General features: G+C 36.9%; 1 protein-coding gene and 2 pseudogenes across 1 annotated transcript; 1 reads left to right on the top strand and 2 right to left on the bottom strand.

Moving 5' to 3' along the window:
- Positions 1 to 14,484: 14,484 nt before the first annotated feature.
- Positions 14,485 to 17,918, bottom strand: LOC124542584 (annotated as a pseudogene).
- A 2,152-nt stretch (positions 17,919 to 20,070) lies between these two features.
- The window catches only part of LOC124542583, a 36,057-nt pseudogene continuing 29,398 nt past the window's right edge, over positions 20,071 to 26,729 (bottom strand).
- Positions 21,999 to 22,818, top strand: LOC124542753. The gene has a single exon (XM_047120653.1). It carries the CDS (start codon positions 22,038 to 22,040, stop codon positions 22,785 to 22,787), a length of 750 nt encoding a protein of 249 aa, XP_046976609.1. The 5' UTR covers positions 21,999 to 22,037; the 3' UTR covers positions 22,788 to 22,818.

Raw genomic sequence — 26,729 nt, 5'->3', positions numbered from 1 at the left:
GCTAACTTGTCAGACTCCACCGTTGAATGGTTTTCTTCTTATCTTAGGGGGCGTCGGTAATCCACACGCATTGGTGAGCTACAATCTGATTGGTGCGAAGTGAGTGCCGGCGTTCCTCAAGGCGGCATATTATCTCCTGTTATTTTCTGTTTTTATAAACGCCATCACTAAAATTTTAACTTCGCACTACCACCTGTATGCCGATGACTTGCAGCTCTACGAACACTCTACTGTCAATGATCTTGCCGCGGCTATTAACTCCCTAAATGACAATCTCCACCACATTTCACTTTGGTCCGCTAAATATGGTATCACTGTCAATCCATCCAAGTGTCAAGCCATCATTATAGGCAGCGGAAGACAGTTAGTTAAGCTAGATGTTCTGACTCTGCTCAACCTACGATATAATAATATACCAATAGAGTTCAGCAGCAGTGTTAAAGACCTCGGCATTATCATTGACAGTAAACTCAGTTGGGGGGAACATATTAAAGAAGTTTCTCGTAGGTTTTACGCCACTATGCATTCCATGATGCGTTTAAAAAACTTTTTGCCTATGGAAACTAAAATCCAGCTTGTTACTACCCTCTTGGTTCCAATTCTTGATTACGGTGACTCCTGTTATCTAGATTTGTCGGAAGAACACCTACATAAACTTAATCGTCTCCTTAACACTGGCATTCGCTTTATCTTTAGCTTACGCAAATTCGACCACGTTTCTCGTTTTAGGAAACAGTTACACTGGCTTCATATACGTGAACGTAGATATACTCGGTTTCTATGTCTTCTCTACTCTATTCTTACTGACCCTAATGCTCCCACTTACTTATCCTCTAAATTTTCTCTTCTTTCCTCTACTCATAATAAGCCCCTACGATCCTCTCAATTCTTTACCCTTTTCATACCTTCCCATAAATCTGACTTTGTTTCCAACTCTTTCTCTCTAGTTGCAACCCGGCTTTGGAACACTTTGCCTGATTCTATTCGTAGAGCTCCATCGCGCGATTCCTTCAAGCGCCAAGTAAAACAATTTTATCTGTCGTCTGTCAACACTGTGTGATGTCTTTTCATCAATATTATTATCATAATTGGATTCATATATATATATATTTATGTATATATGTTAAATAATTATGTACTTATATATTATGTATCTGTTTGTGTATATTATGTATATGTATATTTATGTATAACATCGCAATGTATTGTATTATTATTATATATATTTATTATTATTATAAGCATCTATTGCTATGTATATATTTTAAAATTTTCTTTTACTTCTGTGCACACCCTACTGACTACTCTCCTACACTATTCTGGGTTGGCTGGCAGAAAATGCTGTTATAGCGTTAAGTCCGCCCTCTGTACTTGTTTTTGTGCAATAAAGAATAATAATAAAAAAAAAGTTATGACATTCTTCCATGTGTTCAGTCGGAATTCAGAAAAGGTAGGAGTACTACTACAGCTCTAGCTAACGTATTTGACGATATATTGAGAGCACAAGATACCGGACAAGGCACCATATTGGTACTTCTCGATTTTTCACGTGCATTTGACACAACAAATTTATCATTATTATTAAATTTATTATTATTATATAGCTCCATTATTATGGATTCAGTACAGACACTGTTAGATGGTTTGACAGTTATCTCAATAATAGATCACAGGTCGTGGAAGTAACTCGGGAGGATGGGTCTAAATGTGTTTCCAGTAGTAGAGCTACCACAAGTGGGGTGCCACAAGGCTCGATCCTTGGGCCTGTACTCTTTTCTCTCTATTGTGCCGATATCATCAATTCCATGAGACACTGTAATTATTATATTTACGCCGATGACATACAATTATACATATCTTTTAAACCTGCAGACTTACACATAGCTTTAAATAAGCTCAACGAAGACCTAACAAGAATTACTGCATGGTCCAATTCAAATTGTTTAATGTTAAATCCGAAGAAAACCAAATTCATGATTCTGGGTATACCAACTCAGATACGGAAAATTGCAACCTTATCACCAAATTTCAAATTAAATAACATTGAGGTCGAACGTGTTAAAGAAGCACGCAATCTGGGAGTTGTAATGGATGAGAATCTACGATTTAATAAACACATCATGCTCTCTGTAAGTAATTGTTTTTATCGTTTAAAACTATTATCAAATATCAAATACGAAAATATATAACATTAAAAGTAAGAGTAGATTTATGCGAGGCTCTTGTACTATCAAGATTAAACTATGCTGATATTGTAACAGGCCCCAGGTTGCTTGTGCGTACTAAGAATCTTATCCAAAAAGTACAAAATTCCTGTGCTCGTGCTCTTTTTCCATAAAAAAAAAAACAAACTAAAATGGACATGTGAGCAGAGACTAACTCACGAAACACGAGCCTCATCCTACTCGTTGTCCATGCCGCCATATAAGACTGCTGCCTTTCGGGGTAGTTTTATTTACACGGCGACAAAATGCTGGAACAACCTACCGCCACCTCTTCGAAACCTAAAAACAATATATATGTTTAAAAACAAATATAGAATGTATTTAACTGATTTACAATTACATTCTTAACAAACATATACAATTGCATTTTTTTTGCACTTATGGTTTCTTGAGTAAAATTTATGTAAATTCTTACCTACTTGATATGGCTTCTTGGCAGGGTGTGGCGGTGCGTAATTACTTTCAGCATATTGTGTATTTTTTTTTCAGGTAGCTGCACAATAAACAACAACTGTTTCTGTAAGCTCTATATTTAATATTAAAATTAATTACTAAAAGAAGACATTAATGATTGGAATGCTTTGATTTTAACAATACCTGCCAGCTGAACTCCATTCCAGTTAATACATTGATAAATTACCACAATATACATATATATTTACACCAAATATCACTACTGTTACTTTGATAAAAGTCCACAAGCTATGGAAGCTATCAAACAATCCATTGAGGAGTTGTCACTGCACTTCAACACTAAAATGGCTGAATTTCAGCACAACTTGCAAACTGCCATACCTGCGACTAGCTCTACATCCAATATTGCAGCTCAATTTGCCACCTTTCGCAGTTTTGTGCTGTCTGCATTAGAAAGCCTTCAACTTCAATTGTCAGTGTTATCCAAGCAGCATGACCTACTTGAGATGCGGAGTAGAAAGAAAATTCTCTTAATCCATGGTATCCCGGAGTCTAAAAGTGAGGATGTTACAGCCGCCGCCGTCAAGATGCTATCTCAGCATATCAAAATGCCTGAATTAGTCCCAGCTGCCATAAGACGTAGTCACCGCATAGGTCGTCCCACAAAGGATAAGCCACGGCCTATACTTATCAAATTTCAGGACTTATCGTTGCGTAACAAAGTCTGGTACGGGAAAGCCAGTCTCAAGAACACAGGTATCACACTTTCCGAGGTCCTGACAAAAAGCCGGCACGAAGCATTTATGGCAGCGAGACAAAAATTTGGTGTGTCTAATTGCTAGACCAAAGAGGGTCAGATCTTCATAATTGGTCCTGGTGGTGTTCGACATAGAATAACCTCGACTGCTGAGCTGGGATCTACCTCAAATCAATGTCCAAACTACAATACAAAAGGTAAAACAGTCCAGTCTCTTCAAACAACCAGACCCAAAAGGAACCTCAGGAAGTAATTCATATTTTACGTTACATCCTCTCGTGTAAGCATACATTAAATCTTTTACTATTATATGTTTGTTAAGTCTGATTGTCCATTTTATTCTTCTAGCATAATTTTTCTGTCTTAAAGTCGATTTTTGCTTGTACTTTGATATTGCTTTGTTCTTATCTTGATATTATATTACTGACAATATACCCTCTTACATTTTAATCTTTAGCACTTGTGACGTTTAAATATTATGGGGTAATCTTATAATAATTATATTGATTTTGTCTGTACATGCCGAATTTAACAACTAAATAACAAAGTTGACAAATCGTCAAACGACAATGTCATTATTGTCATTGTCAGAATCAGAAATTGACACGGCACATTTTCGTAAGTTTTGAGGCAAAAGTTTTACATCATACAGCCTAGAATATATTGGCATTTATAGACATCTTCAATAAACTAGTGTATGTAGATTCTTCTTTGATTATGAATGTAGATATTTATCGTTATCAATATAGTTTTATCTTAATAGCTTGGCTTTTATATACATATGTTCTTCTTTTTTTTTTTTTTTTGTTAAATTCACTATTTATAGATATAGATCTTTTTTATTACTTCTTTTGTGTGATTTGTTAACGAAGCCTTGCATTTTAACGCTGGTGGGTATTACGAATGATTTAATTATTATTATTATTATAAAATTAAGTTTTAATATATTTATATCTAGATATTATTATAGATACATATTATATTTTTATTGCTTTTTTGTTAATTTTATTTTTTTTTCTTGGTATATATTTATACATATATATATATATATATATATATATATATATATATATATATATATATATTTTTTTTTTTTTTTTTTGCATAATTTGAACTTTACATATAAATATTTATATTTTATATTTAACAATAACTTATACTATTTTAGAATTTATTACATTTTACACATAATACGTTCAATATGAGTACAAATAGTTCTGACGACGAGAGATACTTTTCTATGTTTTCGTCTTCAGATGAAAGTTTTCATAGTACATCATTACCTCTAAATAGCGTTCTTAACTCAACATTTTCCTCATTTCATAATAATTTTAACGTCATCCACATAAATGCCCAAAGGATACCTGCGCATTACTCTGACCTCTTAGCCTCCTTCGATGTTACGAATATACATGCTATCCTGGTGTCTGAGACCTTCTTAAAACCCTCCTTACCCTCAACTTCTTTTGCACTCCCAGGATTTCATCTCGTTCGTAACGATCGAACTGGCAAAGGTGGGGGCGGGGTGGCGATCTATCTGCGTAGCCACATTCCTTTCTCTATTTTAAGCAAATCTCCTTCCGTCTACTCGGAGTCATCTGAGCACATCTTTCTGGAAGTACTATTCGGCAAGCTAAAACTTCTTTTGGGGGTTTTTTATTCCCCATCACTCCAAATTAACTACTTTCATAATCTTGAAATCTTACTTAAGACCTATTTACCTAATGTTGACCAAACTATCATAATGGGTGATTTTAACACTTGTTTGGTTAAAAACGATTCACGTGCCAAACAACTCAATCATATAGTTACCAGCTCTAATCTTTATCTTCTTCAAACTAATCCTACACATTTCTTCCCTAATTGTTCCCCTTCACTTCTTGATCTAATGATTGTGTCTTCTCCCGAGCTTATCAGTACACATGGTCAGCTCTCAGTAGATGCGTTCTCATATCATGATTTAGTCTACCTGTCATTTAAGATTCGTCCTCCTAAAATCAAGCCAACGGTAGTCATACTTTTAAAAATTTTAATAATGCAAATTTTATGCAAGACTTGCAGTCTATTGATTGGGATGCAATTCTTAATGCTACAACGATAGATGAGAAGCTGAGTATTTTCAACTCGCTTCTCATTGAATTATTTGACAAACATGCTCCCCTCAGTCCAATTAAGCTTAAACATCTTCCGGCACCGTGGCTGAATGATGATATTAGAACGCTGATGACCCAACGTAATGCTGCTAAGTCCAAGTATAAAGTTGTCTTAAATTTTCGCGATGATTACACATTTAAATAAAACTATTTATAACGGATGAATCGTGTATATTAATTACGGTTCGTGGTCACGGGCAGTCTGCCCGTGACCACGAACACTGCAAAGTGCTCGAAACGTCGGGATGTTTAAATATAATTAATATACGCGATTCATCCGTTATAAATAGTTTTATTTAAATACAAGTATAAATCTAGACCGACTGAACAAACCCTAAATACATATAAAAGACTGCGTAATAGGTGTAATAGAGTTTGCAGAGACGCTCAAAGAAAATATGTGCATTCTTCTATAAATAATAGGAGCACATCAGATGTTTGGAAATTTTTAAACTCAATGGGTATTGGTCGATCCAGGGCAACCATTTCTCCTGACACTGATTTAAATTCCCTCAATAATCATTTTGCCAATATTGCCTCACAAAATTACAATAAATCGTCAGCCATTTTCCTTCTTAAGTCACGAATCAAATCCAACTATCCCAATTTTACTTTTGAACCTGTAACCACCGATGAAATTTATAAGAATGTAGCTTCTATCTCATCGGATGCCACTGGTAGCGATGGGATTAGTCGCAAAATGATCTGACTTCTGATCACTGTGGTCAGAAGTTTTCTTTAGAACACAAAGAAATTATTCATTCAAAAAAAATAATGTACAGGCCAATAATGGCTCATAAAGTAAACTGTTTTAAAGATATTGTGGCGTGTAAATTAGCTTATTTAGATCTAACGACACAAGATCCAAATGAACTTTATAATTCATTTATTGAATGAATATTAATAGAATTTAATAAAATATTCAAAATGAAATCATTTTATAATAATACAAAATTGAAGTTTAGTGACTGGGCTACTATTGGTATATATAAAAGTAGAAATAAATTATACGACCTATATGGTATGAAGCAGTGGAATCAAAACGAAGCCTTTCTAGGATATGTCAATAAATATTCCAAAATATTTAAAACAGTATGTATTTATGCTAAGTATTTATACATAAAGAACAAAATTTTGACTTCCGATAATAGAATAAAGGCCACTTGGGACATTATTGGAAGTGTTAGTGGAAAACCTAAAAAGGAAAGTATATCTATCAAATTAAACACAGGCAGTAAATACACAAATTCTGATTTGGAAGTTGCAAATTTATTTGAAATATTTTTTGATAACATACCTAATAAAATAACATCTCATTTAAAATCATCTACATTAGATGCAGCTAGATTATTAAATAAACATGTTTCTAAATGCGTTATTGATTTTTCTTTTGAAACAATTTCTGCAATAGATGTTATAAAAGTATTTAAAACACTCAATATTAAAAAAACTAACGACGTATGGGGCATTTCGGTAAAATTCATAAATAGCATCATACACGATATTGCTCCGTATATAGCAGTAATTTTTAACAAGAGTTTGGACACGGGTTCATTTCCTGACTTGTTAAAATGTAGTAAAGTCTTACCACTTTTTAAGAATGGAAATAGGAGCGATCCCAGTAATTACAGGCCTATTTCAATACTCCCATCTTTAAGTAAAATTTTCGAAAAAAATATTTTAAATCAACTTCTTATCCATTTTGGTACAAATAAAATTTTTCATAGTGAGCAATTTGGTTTTACAAGAGGTCGATCAACAACTGATGCGGGAATAGCGCTTCTTAAGCATATTTACGATGCTTGGGAGAAATCACAGAATGCTATTGGAGTATTCTGTGATTTATCTAAAGCATTTGATTGTGTAGAACACGAGACGCTTCTTTATAAGCTCAAATATTACGGCGTTAAAGGTAGGGCTCTTGATGTCATTGCTTCATACTTAAGTCAAAGAATCCAGCAAGTTTTCATTAATGGAATAAAGTCTACTGGGTCTACGCTAAAAATGGGCGTTCCACAAGGTTCAATTTTGGGTCCCTTTCTATTTCTAGTATATATAAATGACCTTCCTTTCTTTGTTAAAGGTATTTGTGATATAGTATTGTTTGCTAACGATACTTCACTGATTTTTAAGGTTGACAGGAAAAAAACTGACTATGACGATGTGAACGGTGCCTTATCACAGATACAAGATTAGTTTAATGTAAATAATATGGTTTTGAATACTCAAAAAACAAAATGTGTAGTTTTTACCCTACCCAATGTTAGAAAGCAAAATTATAATATATCTTTAAGCGGTGGCCCGCTTGATGTAGCCGATACTACGGTGTTCTTGGGAATAGAATTGGATTCCACACTTCAGTGGAGTCCCCATTTGTCGTCCCTAACAGGGAGACTCAGCTCCGCAGCATACGCGGTTAGAAAAGTTAGACAACTAACTGATATTGATACTGCTCGTTTACTTCATTTTGGTTATTTTCACCGTATTATGTCATATGGCATATTATTTTGGGGTAACGCTGCAGACATTGAATCTGTCTTTATTTTACAAAAGAGAGCAATTCGGTTTATTTATAATCTTGGAGCTAGAGACTCTCTTCGGGATGTTTTTAACAGAGTAAGAATACTCACTGTTGCGTCGCAATATATTTACAACAATATCATGTATATTCACAGTAACATTGATCACTTTGATAAAATTAGTGATAATCATTGTATATGCACTAGAAGTAAGGATAAGCTTATAACGCCAAGTTTCCGACTCCGCAAAGTCAATAAATCTTTCTTGGGGCAAGGTATACATTTCTATAATAAAATTCCACAGACATTTTTAACTTTGCCGTCTCGTAAATTCAAATCGTTTATAAAAAATACATTGGTGAAAAAGGCGTATTATTCGATACAAGATTTTGTAGATGATAAAAAAGCGTGGAATTAATACCTGTTGACTTCCAGGCAGGATATATTAATTTAATAATTGTATTAACTAACATGACTGTATTTTTTTAAATGTTGAAAAAGAGTAACTACTGAGTTTCTTGCCGGTTCTTCTCGGTAGAATCTACTTTCCGAACCGGTGGTAGCTTCACTTAATTGTTAAATGACGATTCAAAAGTGCTTGTAAAAGCCCACTTGAATAAAGTATACTTTGATTATTTTTTTTTTTTTTGATTTTTTTTTATTGTACTTGTCCTCGACGAAATAGCACCTATTATCTGTCACATTTTTAATTACTCTCTTTCCTGTATGTCTTTTCCTAATGTTTGGCGCTTTGCTCACGTTATCCCTGTTCCTAAACTCCCTCACCCGACTTTACCTTCACATTATCGTCCTATCTCTATCTTCTCTTTCTTGTCTAAAATCCTTGAATGTATTGTTCATTCCCAACTTAACCTTTTTCTAACACGACACGGCATCCTAAGTCCGTTCCAATCCGGCTTCCGACCTGGCCACAGCACTGTGACGGCACTTGCGAAGGTTTTTGACGATGTCCGGTTCGCAATGGATCAAAAGCTTGTTACTATATTAGCCTTATTGGACTTTAGTAACGCTTTTAATACGGTTGACCATGACATCCTGTTGGCCGTATTAGAATCCATAAACTTGTTGCCAAATGTTGTAGAATGGTTCCGGTCTTACTTGTTTGGTCGACAACAGTGTATTCGAGCTGGGGACCGTCATTCCTCGTATTGCTGTCTTAGTGCTGGAGTTCCTCAGGGAAGTGTCCTTTCCCCTCTTTTAATTTCCATTTATATCAATACTGTCACTGAACTTCTAACTCTTCCCTTCCATCTTTACGCGGACGACCTACAAATCTATGTGACGACTCCAGTTGAAGACATTACAGCGGCTATCGATAAACTGAATAGTAACCTCAAGATAATTACCGACTGGAGTCAGTCATTTGGATTGTCGGTCAATGCTTGCAAATCGCAGCTTACTCTTATTGGAACGACGAAACAGCTTACCAAAATCGATTCCAACAACCTTCCAAAAGTTATTTTTAACGGATCCACTTTGACTTTTTCGAATACTGTTAAAAATTTGGGGATCATCGTAGATAGCTCTCTATCCTGGCGGTCTCATGTAGCGGAAATTAGTCGGAGAATCTTTGCTAGTATAAATTTCCTTAATAGATTTAAAAACTTTCTGCCGACTAAGACAAAGATTTTACTAGCCAATAGTCTGTTACTGCCGGTTTTGGACTACGCTGATGCTTGCTATCCAGACTTGTCTGAGGAATTAGTTGGTAAGTTGGATCGTCTTCAAAATCTCTGCATTAGATTTATATTTGGACTTAGGAAATTCGACCATGTCTCGCAGTTCCGCTCTGAACTCGGATGGCTCCCAGTAGGGCTTCGTCGCAACCTACATACTGCTTCACTCCTATACTCTACTCTATTCAACCCTTACTCTCCTCTTTATTTAAAAGAACGTTTCTCCTTCCGTGCTGATCTTTGCTCGAATATAAATCTACGTTCACAAGAAGATAATAAATTGAGCATGCCATTATGCAAAACACAATCGTACTCAAATTCATTTACAATAAAAGCAGTTAGATTGTGCAATTCTCTTCCATTTGAAATTAGACAATGTCAATCAATATATATTTTTAAAACTCGCGTTAAAAACTTCTACTTATCCTTAACATAACTCTTATTTTATTTTTGGTGGTATTAGGTACATGAATTATGTGATTAATTGTAGGTCCTTCAAAAACGTGATAGCTGAGGCGAAGTCGAAGTACATTGGCAGAATTGGCGAGAGACTGGTGCGCTTCCCATCAGGAACACGTGCGTTCTGGTCTCTCGCTAAGGCTGTCCTAGGGAATTTCTGTCAGCCTTCTTTTCCATCTTTGCACAGGGACGGTGAGTCATTGGCCCATACCGCGAAGGAGAAGGCCGATCTTTTAGAGTCTCTCTTCGCGTCGAACTCGACTCTGGATGACCAAGGAAAGTCACCTCCATCAATCCCGCGATGTGATACGACGATGCCGGAGGTTAAATTTCGGCAAAGTGCAGTTCGGAAAGCACTTCTTTCCTTGGACATTCACAAGTCGAGTGGACCCGATGGCATCCCTCCAATCGTGCTACGGACATGTGCTCCCGAGTTGGCACCGGTCTTAACGCGTCTTTTCCGGCAATCCTACGCATTAGGCGTCGTCCCGAACTCCTGGAGGACTGCTTTGGTGCATCCGATCCCTAAAAAAGGCAACCGCTCAGATCCGTCCAATTATAGGCCTATAGCCATCACCTCCTTGCTCTCCAAGATAATGGAGTCCCTTATTAACTGCCAGCTCCTGCGGTATCTAGAGGAGAATCAGCTGATTAGTGACCGCCAGTACGGTTTCCGTCGGGGTCGCTCAGCCGGTGATCTTCTAGTTTACCTTACTCACAGGTGGGCTGAAGCAGTTGAGAGCAAGGGGGAGGCATTAGCAGCCAGCTTGGACATAGCGAAGGCCTTCGATCGTGTATGGCACAAAGCGCTTTTTTCGAAGCTTCCTTCCTATGGGCTTCCCGGGAAATTATGCAATTGGATTACCAGCTTTTTGGCAGATCGGAGCATCAAGGTCGTTGTCGACGGTGCATGCTCTGACTTAAAATTCGTCAATGCTGGTGTTCCACAAGGCTGCGTTCTATCACCCACTCTGTTTCTTCTGCATATCAATGATTTGTTGCAAATCGAGAACATTCATTGCTATGCAGACGACAGTACCGGTGACACCTTATACACCGGCCGCGCTAATATTTCTCGGGAAAACGTCGAAGAAAACTGGAACAAACTTGTGTCTGAAATCGAGTCTTCGTTAAACGAAGTCTCGAACTGGGGCCGGCTAAATTTAGTCCATTTCAACCCCAAAAAGACGCAAGTTTGCGTGTTAACCGCTAAAAAAACACCATTTGTCGTATCTCCACGATTTGAGAACATCCCGATAGCCGCTACAGGTAGTATCGGAATACTTGGCGTTGATATTTCGAGCCTCGTTCAGTTCCGCGGTCAATTGGAAGGCAAAGCCAAATTGGTTTCAAAGAAGCTCGGTGTGCTCAGCAAGGCGAGACAGTATTTCACGTCGGCCCATCGCCTAAAACTTTACAAGGCGCAAATTCGGCCTCACATGGAGTACTGCTCTCACCTCTGGGCGGGTGCTCCCCAGTACCAGCTCCTTCCATTTGACCGCATCCAACGTAGAGATGTTGGATCACTCTGCATCTTTTACCGAATTTTTCACGGGGAATGTTCCGAGGAATTGTTCGGATTAATCCCGGCTGCTGAATTTCACCTTCGGACATCTCGTCAAAATTCTAAGTTTTACCCGCACCATATCTTGATGTCCGAAAATCCACAACAGCGCGATTTCTTAGACATTTTCTGCCTCGCACAACCACTCTGTGGAACCAGCTTTCGCCGGCGGTTTTTCCGAACCGATACGACATGGGAACCTTCAAGAAAAGAGCCTACTCCTTTCTCAAAGGCCGGCAACGCACCTGCAAGCCCCCTGGTGTTGCAGATGTCCATGGGCGGTGGTAGTCACTTTCCATCAGGTGAGCCTCCTGCTCGTTTGCCACCTATTCCATAAAAAAAAGGTACTATGTGTGTTATATCTTGTTAATCATAATTATTATCAATATCATTTACTTTATTGCTCTATATACATTGCTTTATTTACATTATTACACTACATTATTAAATTTAAATGTAGAAAGAATATTAATTTTCACATTTCCTTATATTAAAGATACGCCACAAGAAAATACAATAACGTTTAAATTAAATAATATGTTACATATAATGACAAATAGTTATTATGTATCAAAAAATGACATCAATAATAAAATTGAATTAATTGATAATAATAATATAATTAATAATAGTTCATGTTTATTGACATGTGATAGGTGTCACCTATCAAATTTTTATAAGAGACAGATAGCAAGCACGCTATCATATTTTATTGTTACAAAACCAACCAACTGTTTCTATTGAGCAGTAATAATACAAGACCATATATTTTGGAACATGTTCCAAGTAATTTAAATTAAATTCTAAGACAATAGAGGTAGTCTCTGGCAGCAATAGTATAGTTACCATAGAAGCCAATAAAAAGAAAAGGAAAATAACTAATAATAAAATTGTAAACCTGGTGCACCAAAATATTCAAGGAATGTTAGGAAAGGATCTAGATATTGAATTATTTTTGACCTGTAATGATATTGATATTTTGTGTTTAACTGAACATTGGCTTCTGAATTATCAGGTCATGTTTAACTTTAGTGGGCACCAGATAGCTAGTTTGTTCAGTAGGAATAAAGCTATTCGCGGTGGTTCTTTAATACTTATGATTAAACATTTTAAATTTAAGGAACGTGAAGATATTGTGAGCCTTTCTATTGAGCAAACTATTGAAATAGCCTGTGCAGAGCTTGAGCGTGTCATTGTTGTAGGCGTATACAGGCCCCCTAGTGGATTATATGAATTGTTTGAAAATGTATTGGAAAATGTTTTATCAAAATTATCTGAATGTAATAAAGAAATTATTGTTTGTGGAGATTTTAATATAAATTTACTGCATAATACAACCACAAGTATTAGATTCAGATCATTGTTAAGTTCATATAATCTGGTAAATGTGTTCTTAGAACCAACTAGAATAACAGATTCCACAGCAACTTGCATAGACAATATATTTAATTATATACAATAGAATTCAGAGGGTTGACGTTAAAGGGACAAGGTCTCCTGGGGTCTCAGTTGGTATGGGGGTCCCACAAGGATCAATTCTTGGATCTTTTCTATTCCTCATATACATAAATGACTTGCCCTTTCTTGTTGGGAACAAACATGATATAGTATTGTTTGCTGATGATACCTCTTTGGTTTTTAAAATTAATCGGAAACAGGTTCAGTATGACGATGTAAACAATACTACGTCCGATATAGTACATTGGTTTAGCGTAAATAATCTTAGACTGAATAATAAAAAAACTAATATTGTAAAATTTAGCACACCAAATGTGCAAAATGTAAAACCCGATGTACTCTTATCAATGGGGAATCGATGGATCCAGTTGAAACAACTGAATTTCTTGGCCTTACACTTGATGCCAAGTTACAGTGGCTCCCCCATATAAACGGATTGGCGGATAGACTGAGTTCTGCGGCATTTGCGGTCAAAAAAATTAGATTATTTACTGATGTTGATACGGCTCGACTAGTATATTTTAGTTACTTGCACAGTATAATGTCCTACGGTATTATGCTTTGGGGTAACGCAGCCGCTATCCAAACTATATTTGTGCTGCAGAAGAGGGCTATTCGCGCAATCTATAACCTAGGAGCCAAGGAATCATTAAGGTATAGATTTAAAGAAATTAAGATATTGACTGTTGCTTCTCAATACATATTTTGTAATGTTTTGTATGTACGGAAAAATATTAATGTTTTTATGAGAAAATGTGATTCTCATAACAAGGAACAAACACAATCTTGTTACTGCTGTTACTCGACTGCATAGAGTCAGTAACTCTTTTGTGGGGAAATGTATACGCTCCTACAACAGGATCCCAGAAAGCGTTCAAAATGCTTCTGTTGCTGGTAGATATAGGACACAAGTGAAACGCGCTGTAGCTCATTACGCACTGACTTTATTGGCGCTCATCTGTGGGGACGCAGCACGCACATATATATAGTTATATATCTACTATTTCCTCCCCCCTTATTTGACAATTATTTTTATCTAAAAATATTTTTTATAGTTTACTCTAGGAATATTTCTCAAAACCATCTTAGTTTGCGTACTCGTCGAGGGAACTGATGCAAGTTTCACATCACTTCGGTGTTGATTTTCCTCCTCACTTGGATTACTGTTCCCCGGTTGAACCAGTTGATTTTTAGACACATTCCTTGACAAAATAATTAGATTTTTGTGTTTTTTAACATTAATACCTACACAAGTATAACACTTTACCCAACTGTTTGATAATAGTACCTTTACACCACACATATCTATTTTTATTTATATAAGATTTAAACATCACTACATCATTTGGTTTAAAATTAGTTCTTAATTTTTCGCCGTGATATTTAGTCTGCAAGCACTGTTTGTTTTGAACATGATTATTCAGACGAGGGAACGAAGGCGACGGATGAGGAATTAAAAGATCTAGTATTGACCTCAGTTGACGACCGAATACCAGTTTCGCGGGAGACACCCCCGTTGTACTATGCACAGAATTCCGATAGTCGAATAAATATTTTAATAACTTATTATTCATATCTTGCGCATTTTCACTTAGCAACAAAGCTGTTTTTATGCCCTTTTTCACTATTTTAACATAAGTCTCTGCTTGGCCGTTACTGGAGGGATGGTATGCCGGCGAGGTCAAGTGACATATTCCGTTTAATTTACAAAATACATTAAACTCCTCAGATGTAAATGAAGTGCCGTTATCGCTCACGATTGTTTGAGGTAACCCGAACCTAGACATGAATTCATACAATTTACCAATAACCGATCCCGAAGTAATATTGTTATTTATATTAAAACACTCAACCCACTTACTGTAAGCATCAACTATTACAAAAAACATTTTATTCTGAATCGGTCCAAGAAAATCTATATGAATTCTATTGAATGGTTGTGTCGGATACGGCCAGGGCGCCGGCGGAGCGCGGGGTGGCGATTGCCGCATACTAATGCATGTTGAACAATCTCCGATCATTTTTTCTATCGCTTCATCAATTCCCGGAAACCAAAATCTAGAACGGGCCTCCGCCTTAGTTTTTACTATACCTAAATGCGACTTGTGTAATTCTAATAATATGTGTTTACGTAATTTTTCTGGAATAACTACCTTATGCCCCCGCATTAAAATTCCATTTTCTATTGATAACTGCAACCTACATTTAAAATATGGTAATAAATTACAATCATAAACTTTCCGAGGCCAACCCTTAAAGACATAATCACTAACTTGAGTGAGTACCGGGTCATTTTCAGTCTCATGTTTTAACTGATCTAATGTCACAGGTAAACATCCTTCTAAAATAAAATTGACGTATGTAGCCGTCTCGTTCCATCCACGTACACTACCGGCGTTGTCGCGAGTTCTTCCCGGACTAATACTCGCAGCTCCGTCGGTCGACGCCGCTGCTGTCGCCGGCCGAATACCGCGCGATAAGAAATCTGCACTATTGTTGGCGCTTTTGACATATTCAATTGTGTAGTTATATGCTGACAAAAATATTGCATACCTTTGCAACCTATTTGCAGACACCTCTGGAATTCCCCTATGGGAACCGAATAAGGGACCCTTTCGTGTTGCGGGGACCACGACCATTTAGCTCCTTTTTTTAATAAATTATACAGAGGGGCTAAGAGCGTGGATGCATTGGGTACAAAATTCCAATAATAATTAATTAAACCTAAAAACGACTGTAATTCTTTTAAATTTTTAGGGACTGCAGCTTCTAAAATTGCTCTAACTTTTTCCGTCGATTTCCTTATCCCGTTTTTATCAATTATATATCCGAGATAATTTATTTCATTTTTGAAAAATTAACATTTCTCTTTTCTTAATGTTAAGCCCGAATCTTTTAATCTATCGAAAACTAATTTTAACCTAGCCCAATGTTCCCCCTTGTCTTTTCCTGTAATAAGAATATCATCCAAAAAGCAAAGCACGCCATCTATCCCCGATAAAATACTTTCCATGGCCCTCTGAAATATGGCGGGGGCCGAAGACAACCCACAAGCCGTTTAAATTTAAATAACCCTTTGTGTGTATTTATACAAGTGACATGTTTATCATCTAGCAATTCGAACTGATTATACGCTGAAGACATGTCTAATTTTGAAAATTGTTCCCCACCATGTAATCGTGTAAATAGTTCTTGTATAGTCGGTAAAGGATATTTCTCCACTAATAACTGTTTGTTTAACGTTTGTGAATAATCCGCGCATAGACGAACCGTACCGTCATGTTTTAACACCGGCACAATAGGTGACGCGTATTCCGAGAACTCGACGGGCTCGATGACCTTGATCTGCAATAAACGGCTTATTTCTTTATCTATTTTATCCCTCAACGCAAACGGAACCGGCCTGGCTTTCATAAAAACTGGTTTTGCATTTTCTTTCAAGTGCAATTTTATTTTATATTTATTAAAACAACCTAATTCGTCTGTAAAAATATCCGAGCATTTTGTTAAAAATGATTGCAATTCCGATTCCGGTACCGACGACACATGATAACAACCGTTAATTGGTGATAATTCTAAATTAAATTTTGAAATAAAATCGCGACCAAGCAATGGCGGCCCTCCATTTTGTATGACATAAAAATCTAATACGTTTGTTTTATTGTTGTAAGTCACTGGTAACCTCGCTATACCTAAACTTTTAATTAAGCCTCCGTTATAACTGACAAGCTTTTTGTTGGTAGGAATTAAAGTAACACTGTTAAAATAAGAATAATAAGTTTTATCTGATATAGCGGTTACAGACGACCCACTATCAATTTGAAATTTTAATAAAATCTTATTAATAGATATTGTTTCGGTCATAGGGTCACTGCGATTATAAAAACTCACCGTCGTCACCCTCGTTCACCTCATCTGAGTCTACGTAATTGACTTTTTTACACATTCGGTGCAGGTGACCCTTATTATTGCACTTCTTACACCGGTAATTTACAAACCGACACTCACTAGATTTGTGATTTTTTCGACCACACACGGAATACTTATCACCGTCACTACGATTGGTGCGGCCCTTTGTCATTTTAAACAAAGGGTCAACGCTGACTCCTTCTGCTGTGCCTGCTGCCGTAGTCGCCATGCGTGCACACCGCACGCCCTCCGCCAGGTCAACCGCCTTTGCCATCGACAACTCCCCGATTTCCATTGCGAAGAGTTTTTCTTTTTCGGTACCCGGAAGCATCCCCATCACAAATTTGTCTAGCAAAGCTTCTTCTAAATTCTTGAAACTGCAATGGCTCGCTAAACCTCTTAACCGCGCCGCCCACTGTGCATGCGACTCCCCCGGTCGCTGCGACGCCGCGTAAAAGTGATGACGTTCTGCAAACCCGCAGCGCTTTGGAGTAAAATGTACATCCAAAACTCGTACAATTTCCACATAATTCACTGCGTCAAGAGTTTTTGGAAAAACGAGATTGCTGGCCAGTTGATAAGTGCTCTCGTCGAATGCGCTGAGCAATATGGCGCGCCTTTTAAGACCTCCTTTGTCCGATTCGCCATCGATGTCATTTGCCACGAACCACTGCTGGAGTCGACTTTTATATGTGACCCAATCTTGATGCTGATGATTAAATGTGGTTATATTTCCAAAAAACGGCTTAGAATTGGAAAACATTTTAATCCGCCTCAATTCCTTTTTTCGTTTTTTATTTTTTGCTTTGTGGGTAGATGTTCCTCGTCGCCACTGGTAGATATAGGACACAAGTGAAACGCGCTGTAGCTCATTACGCACTGACTTTATTGGCGCTCATCTGTGGTGACGCAGCACGCACATATATATAGTTATATATCTACTAGTTGCCAAATTTAAAAAAATTGTTAAGGAACGCTTATGTGCAAAAGGTTGTGTGCACACCTTGGGAATGAAACGATCGCCTCCTGGCTATTTCTAATCATATATACTATGTATCTTATTAATTTGACAAAAAAAGACCCGCTGAGTTTCTTTCGCCGGTTCTTCTCAGGTCAGGGTGTTCCTTTTTCCGAACCGGTGGTAGTGTTTATTTGACAATCAATAAGTAAGTGTGATGCTTCTAAATTTAATAAAGGAATTTGAGTTTGAGTTTGAAAAATTAATTATATGAATATGTAGATTGCAGTTTAATCAAATCAAATCAAATCAAATCAATTTTATTCAAGTAAACTTCACAATGAAGCGTTTTTGAATCGTCAATAATCAAATACTACCACCGTTTCGGAAAGCAGCTTCTAGCGAGAAGAAACGGCAAGAAACTCGCATAGTTGCTCTTTTCAAATAAACACATTTACAATGCTGTTATTGACAGTAATTAGCGTCCTATCATGGAACCCGAGCCTAACTCCAGGCGTTTCTTTCTAAAAAGTACTATTTTAATGAATAGTATGATTTATTTATTAATTTAGTCTTAATAATATTTTTAAATTTTGAAAATGGTAAATTGATTATATTTTCCGGTATCTTATTATATATGCGTATACCATTGCCCAAAAACGTTCTATTTACCGTATGCAAACGGAAACTGGGGGTTACAAGTTTATTCTTATTTCTTGTATTAATAGTATGTACATCAGCATTGATAGAATAATTTTTAATATTCTTTTGTATAAAGATTATATTATCATAAATATATTGTGAAACAGCCGTTAATACACCTATTTCTTTAAATTTTTCGCGTAATGATGTCCTGGAGCTAATATTGTAAATAGATCGGATAGCTCTTTTCTGTAGAATAAAAACAACTTCAATCTCTGTTGCATTACCCCATAACAACATTCCATATGACATAATACTGTGAAAATTACTAAAATAAACTAGTCTAGCAGTACTTATGTCCGTAAGTTTTCTAATTATTTTTATTGCATAAATGGCACTACTTAGTTTTCTTGCCAGGGCATACAAATGGGTGCCCCACTGCAGTTTGGAGTCAAGGGTTATCCCTAAAAAGACCGTCGACTCAACAAACTCAAGCCTTTCATTTTTCAAAGTTATTGCAGAAGGATTTGATTTGACATTTGGCAAGGAAAACAAAACACATTTAGTCTTTTTAGCATTTAGTACTAAATTATTTATGTCAAACCAACCAAGAACCCGCGACAGAGCACTGCTTACAACGTCATAGTTGTTTATTTTTCTATCAAGTTTAAAAATGAGGGATGTATCATCTGCAAACAGTACAATATCGCAAGTATTTTTTACCGAAATAAGGTAAATCATTTATATATATATTAAGAACAAGAGAGGTCCCAAAATTGAACCCTGTGGTACACCCATTTGCGCCACAGCGCCATTTGATTTTGCACCATTAACCACAACCTTCAAAACTCTTTCACTAAGGTAGGAGGAAATTAATTTCAATGCAGGGCCCCTGATACCATAATATTAAAGCATAATGCATGGCCACATGTTTCTTGGATGTTTTCTGGCACTCTGCACCAAATCATTGTTAATAGCTTAGCTGTTCCAAATAAAGAATTGATACACTGATAGCCTGAAAAATAAATTTATTTCATTTAAAAATGTTTACACTAAAGATTAATAGTTGATTAATAATACTATGCACTATCTCCATTATATCTTCAACACATTCTCAACTGACACCAATGAATATAATAAAAATAAGTAAAGTATTTATATAATGTTATAAAAATATACTCATTTAACCGAAAGACACAAATAACAAATATATCTTCTGTTGTAAAATTTTGTTCTCTAGTATAAGTAATTTAATAATAAGACATTATTGAATTATTTAAATGTGTTTATGACTTACTTGACTTGACTTAAGTTCCTATGTCCCCAAGATGGGGCAGAGGGCCTCCACAGTGCTCCGCCAGCCGGTTCGGTTTTGAACTTCGCGCTTAATTTCGTTCCACGTCCTGCCAATGATCGCCGCTTCTGCGATGACTGTACGCCGCCAGGATTGCTTAGGGCGGCCACGTTTTCGCTTTCCTTGAGGAATCCAGTCTAGGGCTTACCTCGGGATGTGTTCAGGATCTCTTCGAAGCGTGTGGCCGATCCACTTGCGACGTTTAATCTGTAGATCGATCGGAGTCTCATTGCAGCGATCCCAAAGATCTTGGTTGGAGATTTTCTCGGGCCAGTATATACCGAGAATGCGGCGAAGGCAGTGGTTGACGAAAACTTGGAGTTGGCGCGAGATGTCTTTGGTGACCCTCCACGTCTCGCATCCGTACAGCAATACGGTTTTGACATTGGACCGGAATATCTTGAGCTTTACTCTCCTGGTCAATTTCCGCGATTGCCATACAGGACGGAACTGTGCGAAGGTTGCTCTCCCCTTGGCGATCCTCGATGCGATGTCCTCCTCGGTTCCTCCAGTTTCCGACACTACGCTTCCGAGGTAGGTAAATTTGTAAACTCTCCACCCCCTCTGTGCCGATAAATAGCGGCAGTGAGCTCGTTGCTCCGTACCTCATTTCTTGGGTCTTCCGGTTGTTGATTTTTAATCCCGTCGCAAAAGCCTCTCGTCGTAGGTCGTCTATTTTGGCTTGCATGTCGGCGTGTGTGGCTCAGGCAGAAGTCATCGGCATAGTCCAAATCTTCCAACACGTTGGACAGTCCGCAATCTATACCGCGGCGCTTGTTGTTGGTGGTATTTTTCATGATGCCATCAAGGACTGCAAGGAAGAGAAGAGGTGAGAGTAGACACCCCTGGCGAACACCTGCATGGACCGGTATGTCTTCCGAGACAAGGCCGTCGTGAGTCACTCTACAAGAATAGTTCTTGTAGAAGGCCTGAATTAAGTTGGTAATTTTCTCGGGAACACCAATTTCAAGCAGCTGGTTCGAAATCCACAAAGGTCAGGTACATTTCCCTCTGCCATTCTGATGCCTGTTCGAGGATTATACGTAAGGTGACGTGATGTGGTCCGTGCGTGATCGGTTGGGTCGAAAACCAGCCTGTTCTTTGCGAAGGAGAGGCTCGACGGCTCTCGACAACCTATCAAGGATGATCCGGCAGAGCACCTTCGAAGCAGTCGAGAGCAAAGTGATGCCTCTCCAATTGCCACATTCACTGAGGTCTCCCTGCTTGGGCACAGTGATGAGTAAGCCTGTTTTCCAGTCGTCTTGTCTTTATAATTGTCATTTACTTTTAATGTAATTAAATAACGTCTTAGCATGCCATAAAAATATTTTTTTAATTTACTCACCTTGCGGTTGTATCATATATGTAATTAGGTTATATATATAACAATATTTAAAACAATATAATCAGTATTTTCTTATTTTTATTAAGCATTCATTTCTTCTTCATATGTACAAATACTTAATAACTTTGTTTTTAGACAATTATCAATAATGTTATAACCATTTTAGCTAATATATTATTGTTTTCCGTATTTGATAGTTAATTTTTAACATGAGAACTCACTGGCTCCCAGCTAAATAAAATGAGTTACAATTCCAACTCGATAAGAAATTAACGAAAGCGTCAAAATACTTGTTTAAATCAGTCAATAATGTAAATCATAATAAAAATTATTTATTAAAAATTATTTATTTAATAAAAATTATAATTTTTTTTTTTGGCGTGGAATAACAAAGTCATAAATTTTATTGCTCTTAATTTTATTGATAAATAAAATATAAAATCAGTTTTAAAATCTAAACTCTATATGTATATGTGACCACTCACCAACTGCCAGCTACTGCAATATCAAATAACAACTGTGACTTAACTATACACAACAAAGTAAGCTAAAATATTCACACCTCTTATACCTATCTATAACTATGGAGTCTATCAAGAACACAATAGAAGAACTCACTGCACTATTTAATACAAAAATGGCTGAATTCCAAAAAGAATTAAAAACCTCCATCCCAGCAACGAGCCCCACATCAAATATTAACAGTCAGTTCAATTTATTTCGGTCATTTGTTCTGACAGCCTTAGAAAATTTACAACTACAAGTCGAATTTCTATCAAGGCAATATGACCAATTAGAAATGCATTCTAGAAAGAAAATTATTCTGTTGCATGGAATTGCTGAAGATTCTAAAGAGAATGTCGCTGTGCGTGCCTCAAAAACATTAGCTGAACATCTGAATATTCCAAATATTAGCCCCGACTCCTTTAGACATTGTCATCGTTTAGGGCATATGATTACGAAGAAGCCCCGTCCAGTACTAATAAAGTTTAAAGACCAATCTGTCAAAGATAAGGTCTGGTCCACCAAGTCCAGTTTGAAAGGCTCCGGAATAACCATGTCCGAGTTTCTCACAAAGGGCCGCCACAAAACATTCCTGGCCGCAAGACAAAGGTTCGGGGTTGCAAAGTGTTGGACCAGAGACGGATTCATTATAGTTTTGTCTCCGGATGGCTCGCGGCATCGTATTACCACCATGGTGGAATTGCAAGCTATTCAGAGTGCTGAGAGCGATTCCTCAGTCCCGCAGATGTCACCTGATGTCGAGGAAGCCCCCAAACCATCCAAAGGCATTAATCCTAGGCTTAAGAGGACTGTGAAAAAACAAACGTAATGCTTTGAGCATTGATAGTCCGCCTCAGTATGTATTCGCGTTTTTGTTTACATTAACTGATTCATATAACTTTTCAAACATTGACTTAGTTTATCTTTACCCACTTTTAACTAACAATAACAAATATAACTGCTAGTGCAAAATACGTAATATATTAATCGACATTTGACTGCTAACAGATTACATATAAGTTTTTGTTAGGCTGCGTTCGGAAATTATTAGTCTAAGTGAGGTAAAGATTTCATTCAAACCCTTTTGTAACTTTGCTATGCAGGCATTTATGTTGATAATTTTTTTCTTAATTTAAATTTTTACTAGAAATTATTTTAATTTTCTTTATTTGTTGATATGTTCTTTTTTTTCTCTGTGTTTTTGATTACTTGTATTTTGTTATAGTGTATTTTTTTTTCTGTTGTTTAAGTTGTAACTATAACTTTGCTATGTCATAGTTCATTCATTTTTCTCTTGTTATTTCATGTAGCTGGTGGCTTAGAAGATTGTCGGTGATTGCACTTTAATGTTATTAGGGAATCAAATGACGCAAGCATATCAGGATAATGAGCCGGTATACTTTGTGCATTAATATGAATGATATTAAAATTTTTCAAGCAATCTGAGAAATAAGAATCTATGGCGACATTAAGTGGAGGAGGAGATGTACTGTGGTAACTATCATCACTCGATGAATCGTCGGACGACGACAAAGACAAAAAATAGTTACTATCAGACGACATAACGAGTATATATGGACTACAATTATATATAAAATATAATAATAATAAATTAATATAAGATATATATATATATATATATATATATATATAGATTCTTATTTCTCAGATTGCTTGAAAAATTTTAATATCATTCATATTAATGCACAAAGTATACCGGCTCATTATCCTGATATGCTTGCGTCATTTGATTCCCATAATATTCACGCCATACATATATCTGAAACATGGCTACAGCCATGTCTACCGTCTACGTCTTACGCGTTACCAGGCTTTAGACTTATTCGCAACGACCGCATTGGTAAGCGAGGGGGTGGGGTGGCGATCTATTTAAGATCCCACATCTCGTTCACCATACTTAGTTTGTCAACTCCATCTGCTCAATTCGATGCGGCCGAACATCTTTTTATTGAAGTCTCACTTTCCAACTGCACTAAAATCCTTCTTGGCGTCTATTATAACCCTAATTCTCAGAATAATTACTATTCTTTTTTTGAATCCCTTTTAGGTAATTTAACACCTAGTTACAGCCATTCCATTATAATGGGTGATTTTAATACGTGCTTACTTAAAGGCGACACCAATAGTAAGAAATTAGTGGATATAACAGAATCCCATAATATAAAAATTTTACCCCTATCGGCTACCCATTATTTCCCCGGCTGTTCTCCATTGCTTCTTGACCTTATCATGGTCTCTTCCTTAGACTCTGTTGCTAAATTTGGCCAATGTTCCGCCGATGCTTTTTCCTATCATGACATGATTTATCTCTCATACAAACTCCGTCCTCCTAAATTCAAACCGAGAATACTTCTGCAGCGTAGTTTTGGTGGAATGGATCAAAGCCGTCTTTGTGATGATGCTGCTCAGTTAGATTGGTCTGCGGTCTACACTGCTGAGACAATTGACCAAAAACTTAATGTGTTTAACTCGTTAATTACGCAGCTGTATGACAAACATGCACCTATAAAACCAATTAAAAAAAAACATCTTCCAGCACCTTGGTTGATGGACCAAATAAAATATCTCATAAAACAAAAGAATAAGGCCAAGTACAAATTTAAGTGTAATGACTCCGACTCTAACAGGGAGCAGTATAACAAAGCGCGAAATCGCTGCAATACATCTTGTAGAGATGCACAACGACGCCATATTTATCAATCTGTTGAGAACGGCGACACAGCGAAAACATGGAAATTTCTTGAATCACTCGGAGTTGGTAAATCTTCCCATAATACTCCTGTTAATCTAGATATTGAACTTTTGAGTCAACACTTCTCATTTTCAAACCCACTTAATAGTGGCGATAAAATCAACACATTAAATATTATTTCTACTTACCCAACTCCTACTTTTCCTCCGTTTAGCTTCACGTCTTTTACCGAATGTGATGTTAAAAAGAACATTATGTCTATATCCTCGAATGCTGTTGGTACAGACTGTATCAGCCGTAATATGATCATTCCCATCCTCGATATTGTGATTCCCATTTTGACCCATATTCTAAATTTTTCCCTTACCTGCAGCAAGTTTCCTGATACATGAAAGGATGCGCAAATTATCCCCATCCCTAAAAAAGGTAATCCCTTAACAGCTTCTGATTTCCGTCCCATTTCAATTCTTCCTTTCCTATCCAAGGTCCTTGAAAAGCTCGTCTCACACCAACTAAATAGTTTCCTTAATGAGCATTCCCTTCTCAATCATCTCCAATCAGGTTTCCGAGCAGGTCATAGTACGGCTATAGCTTTAGTTAAAGTCACAGACGACATTCGATTGGCCATGGATTCCAAACAACTCACAATCTTAGTGCTTCTTGATTTTAGTAACGCATTTAATTGCGTTGACCATGACATCTTGTTGAGTATGTTATGTTCTTTTAACATATCTCCATCCGTAAAAGACTGGCTTCAAAGTTACCTCAGTGGTCGAAGACAGCGAGTTCGTGTGGACGAATCATACTCGTCATGGCGCGAAGTCCGCGCTGGGGTACCTCAAGGTGGCGTGTTGTCTCCCTTACTTTTCTCAATCTTCATTAATTCAATTACTCATGTCATCTCTTCTCTCTACCATATGTATGCAGATGATATTCAAATTTACCGACACTCAACCCTTGATAGATTAACTGGTGCTGTCGCTGCCATTAACAATGATTTGTTGGCTATCCATAAATGGAGTCAACGGTATGGGCTCAACATCAATCCCGCAAAGTCACAGGTCATTGTTATTGGTAGTCCGGCCATGATGGCAAGGGTTGATTGGGCGGAGATGCCACGTGTTGTGTACAATGGCACTAACTTGTCCTACTGCTCCACTGTTAGAGACCTTGGCATACAGCTTGATAGTACTCTCTCCTGGTCGGAGCATTTAAAGCAGATTGGAAAAAAAACATACGCCTCCTTAAGTTCTTTGCGACGACTTCAAAATGTACTGCCAATTCCTACCAAAACTATGCTTGCAAACTCTCTCCTTCTTTCAATACTCGATTACGCGGACGCAAGCTATCTTAATCTAACCGAGGATCAACTTAATTATCTTGAGCGATTACAAAATCTAGCTATTCGGTTTAATTTCGGCCTCCGAAAGTATGACCACGTTTCAGAGTTTCGTTCAAAGCTCAAGTGGCTTCCTATACGCCGTCGCCGGAACCTGCATACTCTTTCTCTTCTGTACTGTGTGTTATTTAATCCAAATGCTCCTCATTATCTGAAGGAGAAATTTGAATTTTTAGGAGACCAGCCTAGAATTCGACCAACACGTAGGCTCGTACTGAAAATGCCCGCTCATAACAGTAAATTTTACAGCCAGTCGTTCACTGTTCAGGCTGTAACTCTTTGGAACGACTTGCCATTGAGTATTCGACAGTCAAAAACATTACATGCATTCAAAAACGCTGTTAAGAACTACTATCTCTCATCATAGTAACGATGACGACATGATTTTAATACGTCATATATGTATATATTATGTATATATATGTATTTATTTATATGTATGTATGTATGTATGTATGTATGTATGTATGTATGTATGTATCTAAGTATGTATGTAGGTATTTATTGATATATGTACGTATGCACATTATTGAATATTTATTACTGTTATTTATTTATGTATGTGTTTAGCTTGTATTCATTTTAAGAGTAGTTATAATTGCACCACCCTATACTGTCTTCCACAGACAACTTTCTAACCCAAGGTAGTCTGGAAGAAA

The sequence above is a fragment of the Vanessa cardui genome, chromosome W (genome assembly GCF_905220365.1).
Source record: "Vanessa cardui chromosome W, ilVanCard2.1, whole genome shotgun sequence".
In the NCBI taxonomy this organism is placed as follows: domain Eukaryota; kingdom Metazoa; phylum Arthropoda; class Insecta; order Lepidoptera; family Nymphalidae; genus Vanessa; species Vanessa cardui.
The sequence above is the reverse complement of the archived record's forward strand: the minus strand, read 5'-3'. Positions and strand labels throughout refer to the sequence as shown.

Excerpts from the sequence above, each read along its gene's own strand:
- LOC124542753 (XM_047120653.1), top strand. The coding sequence starts at position 22,038 with ATGGAGTCTATCAAGAACACAATAGAAGAACTCACTGCACTATTTAAT.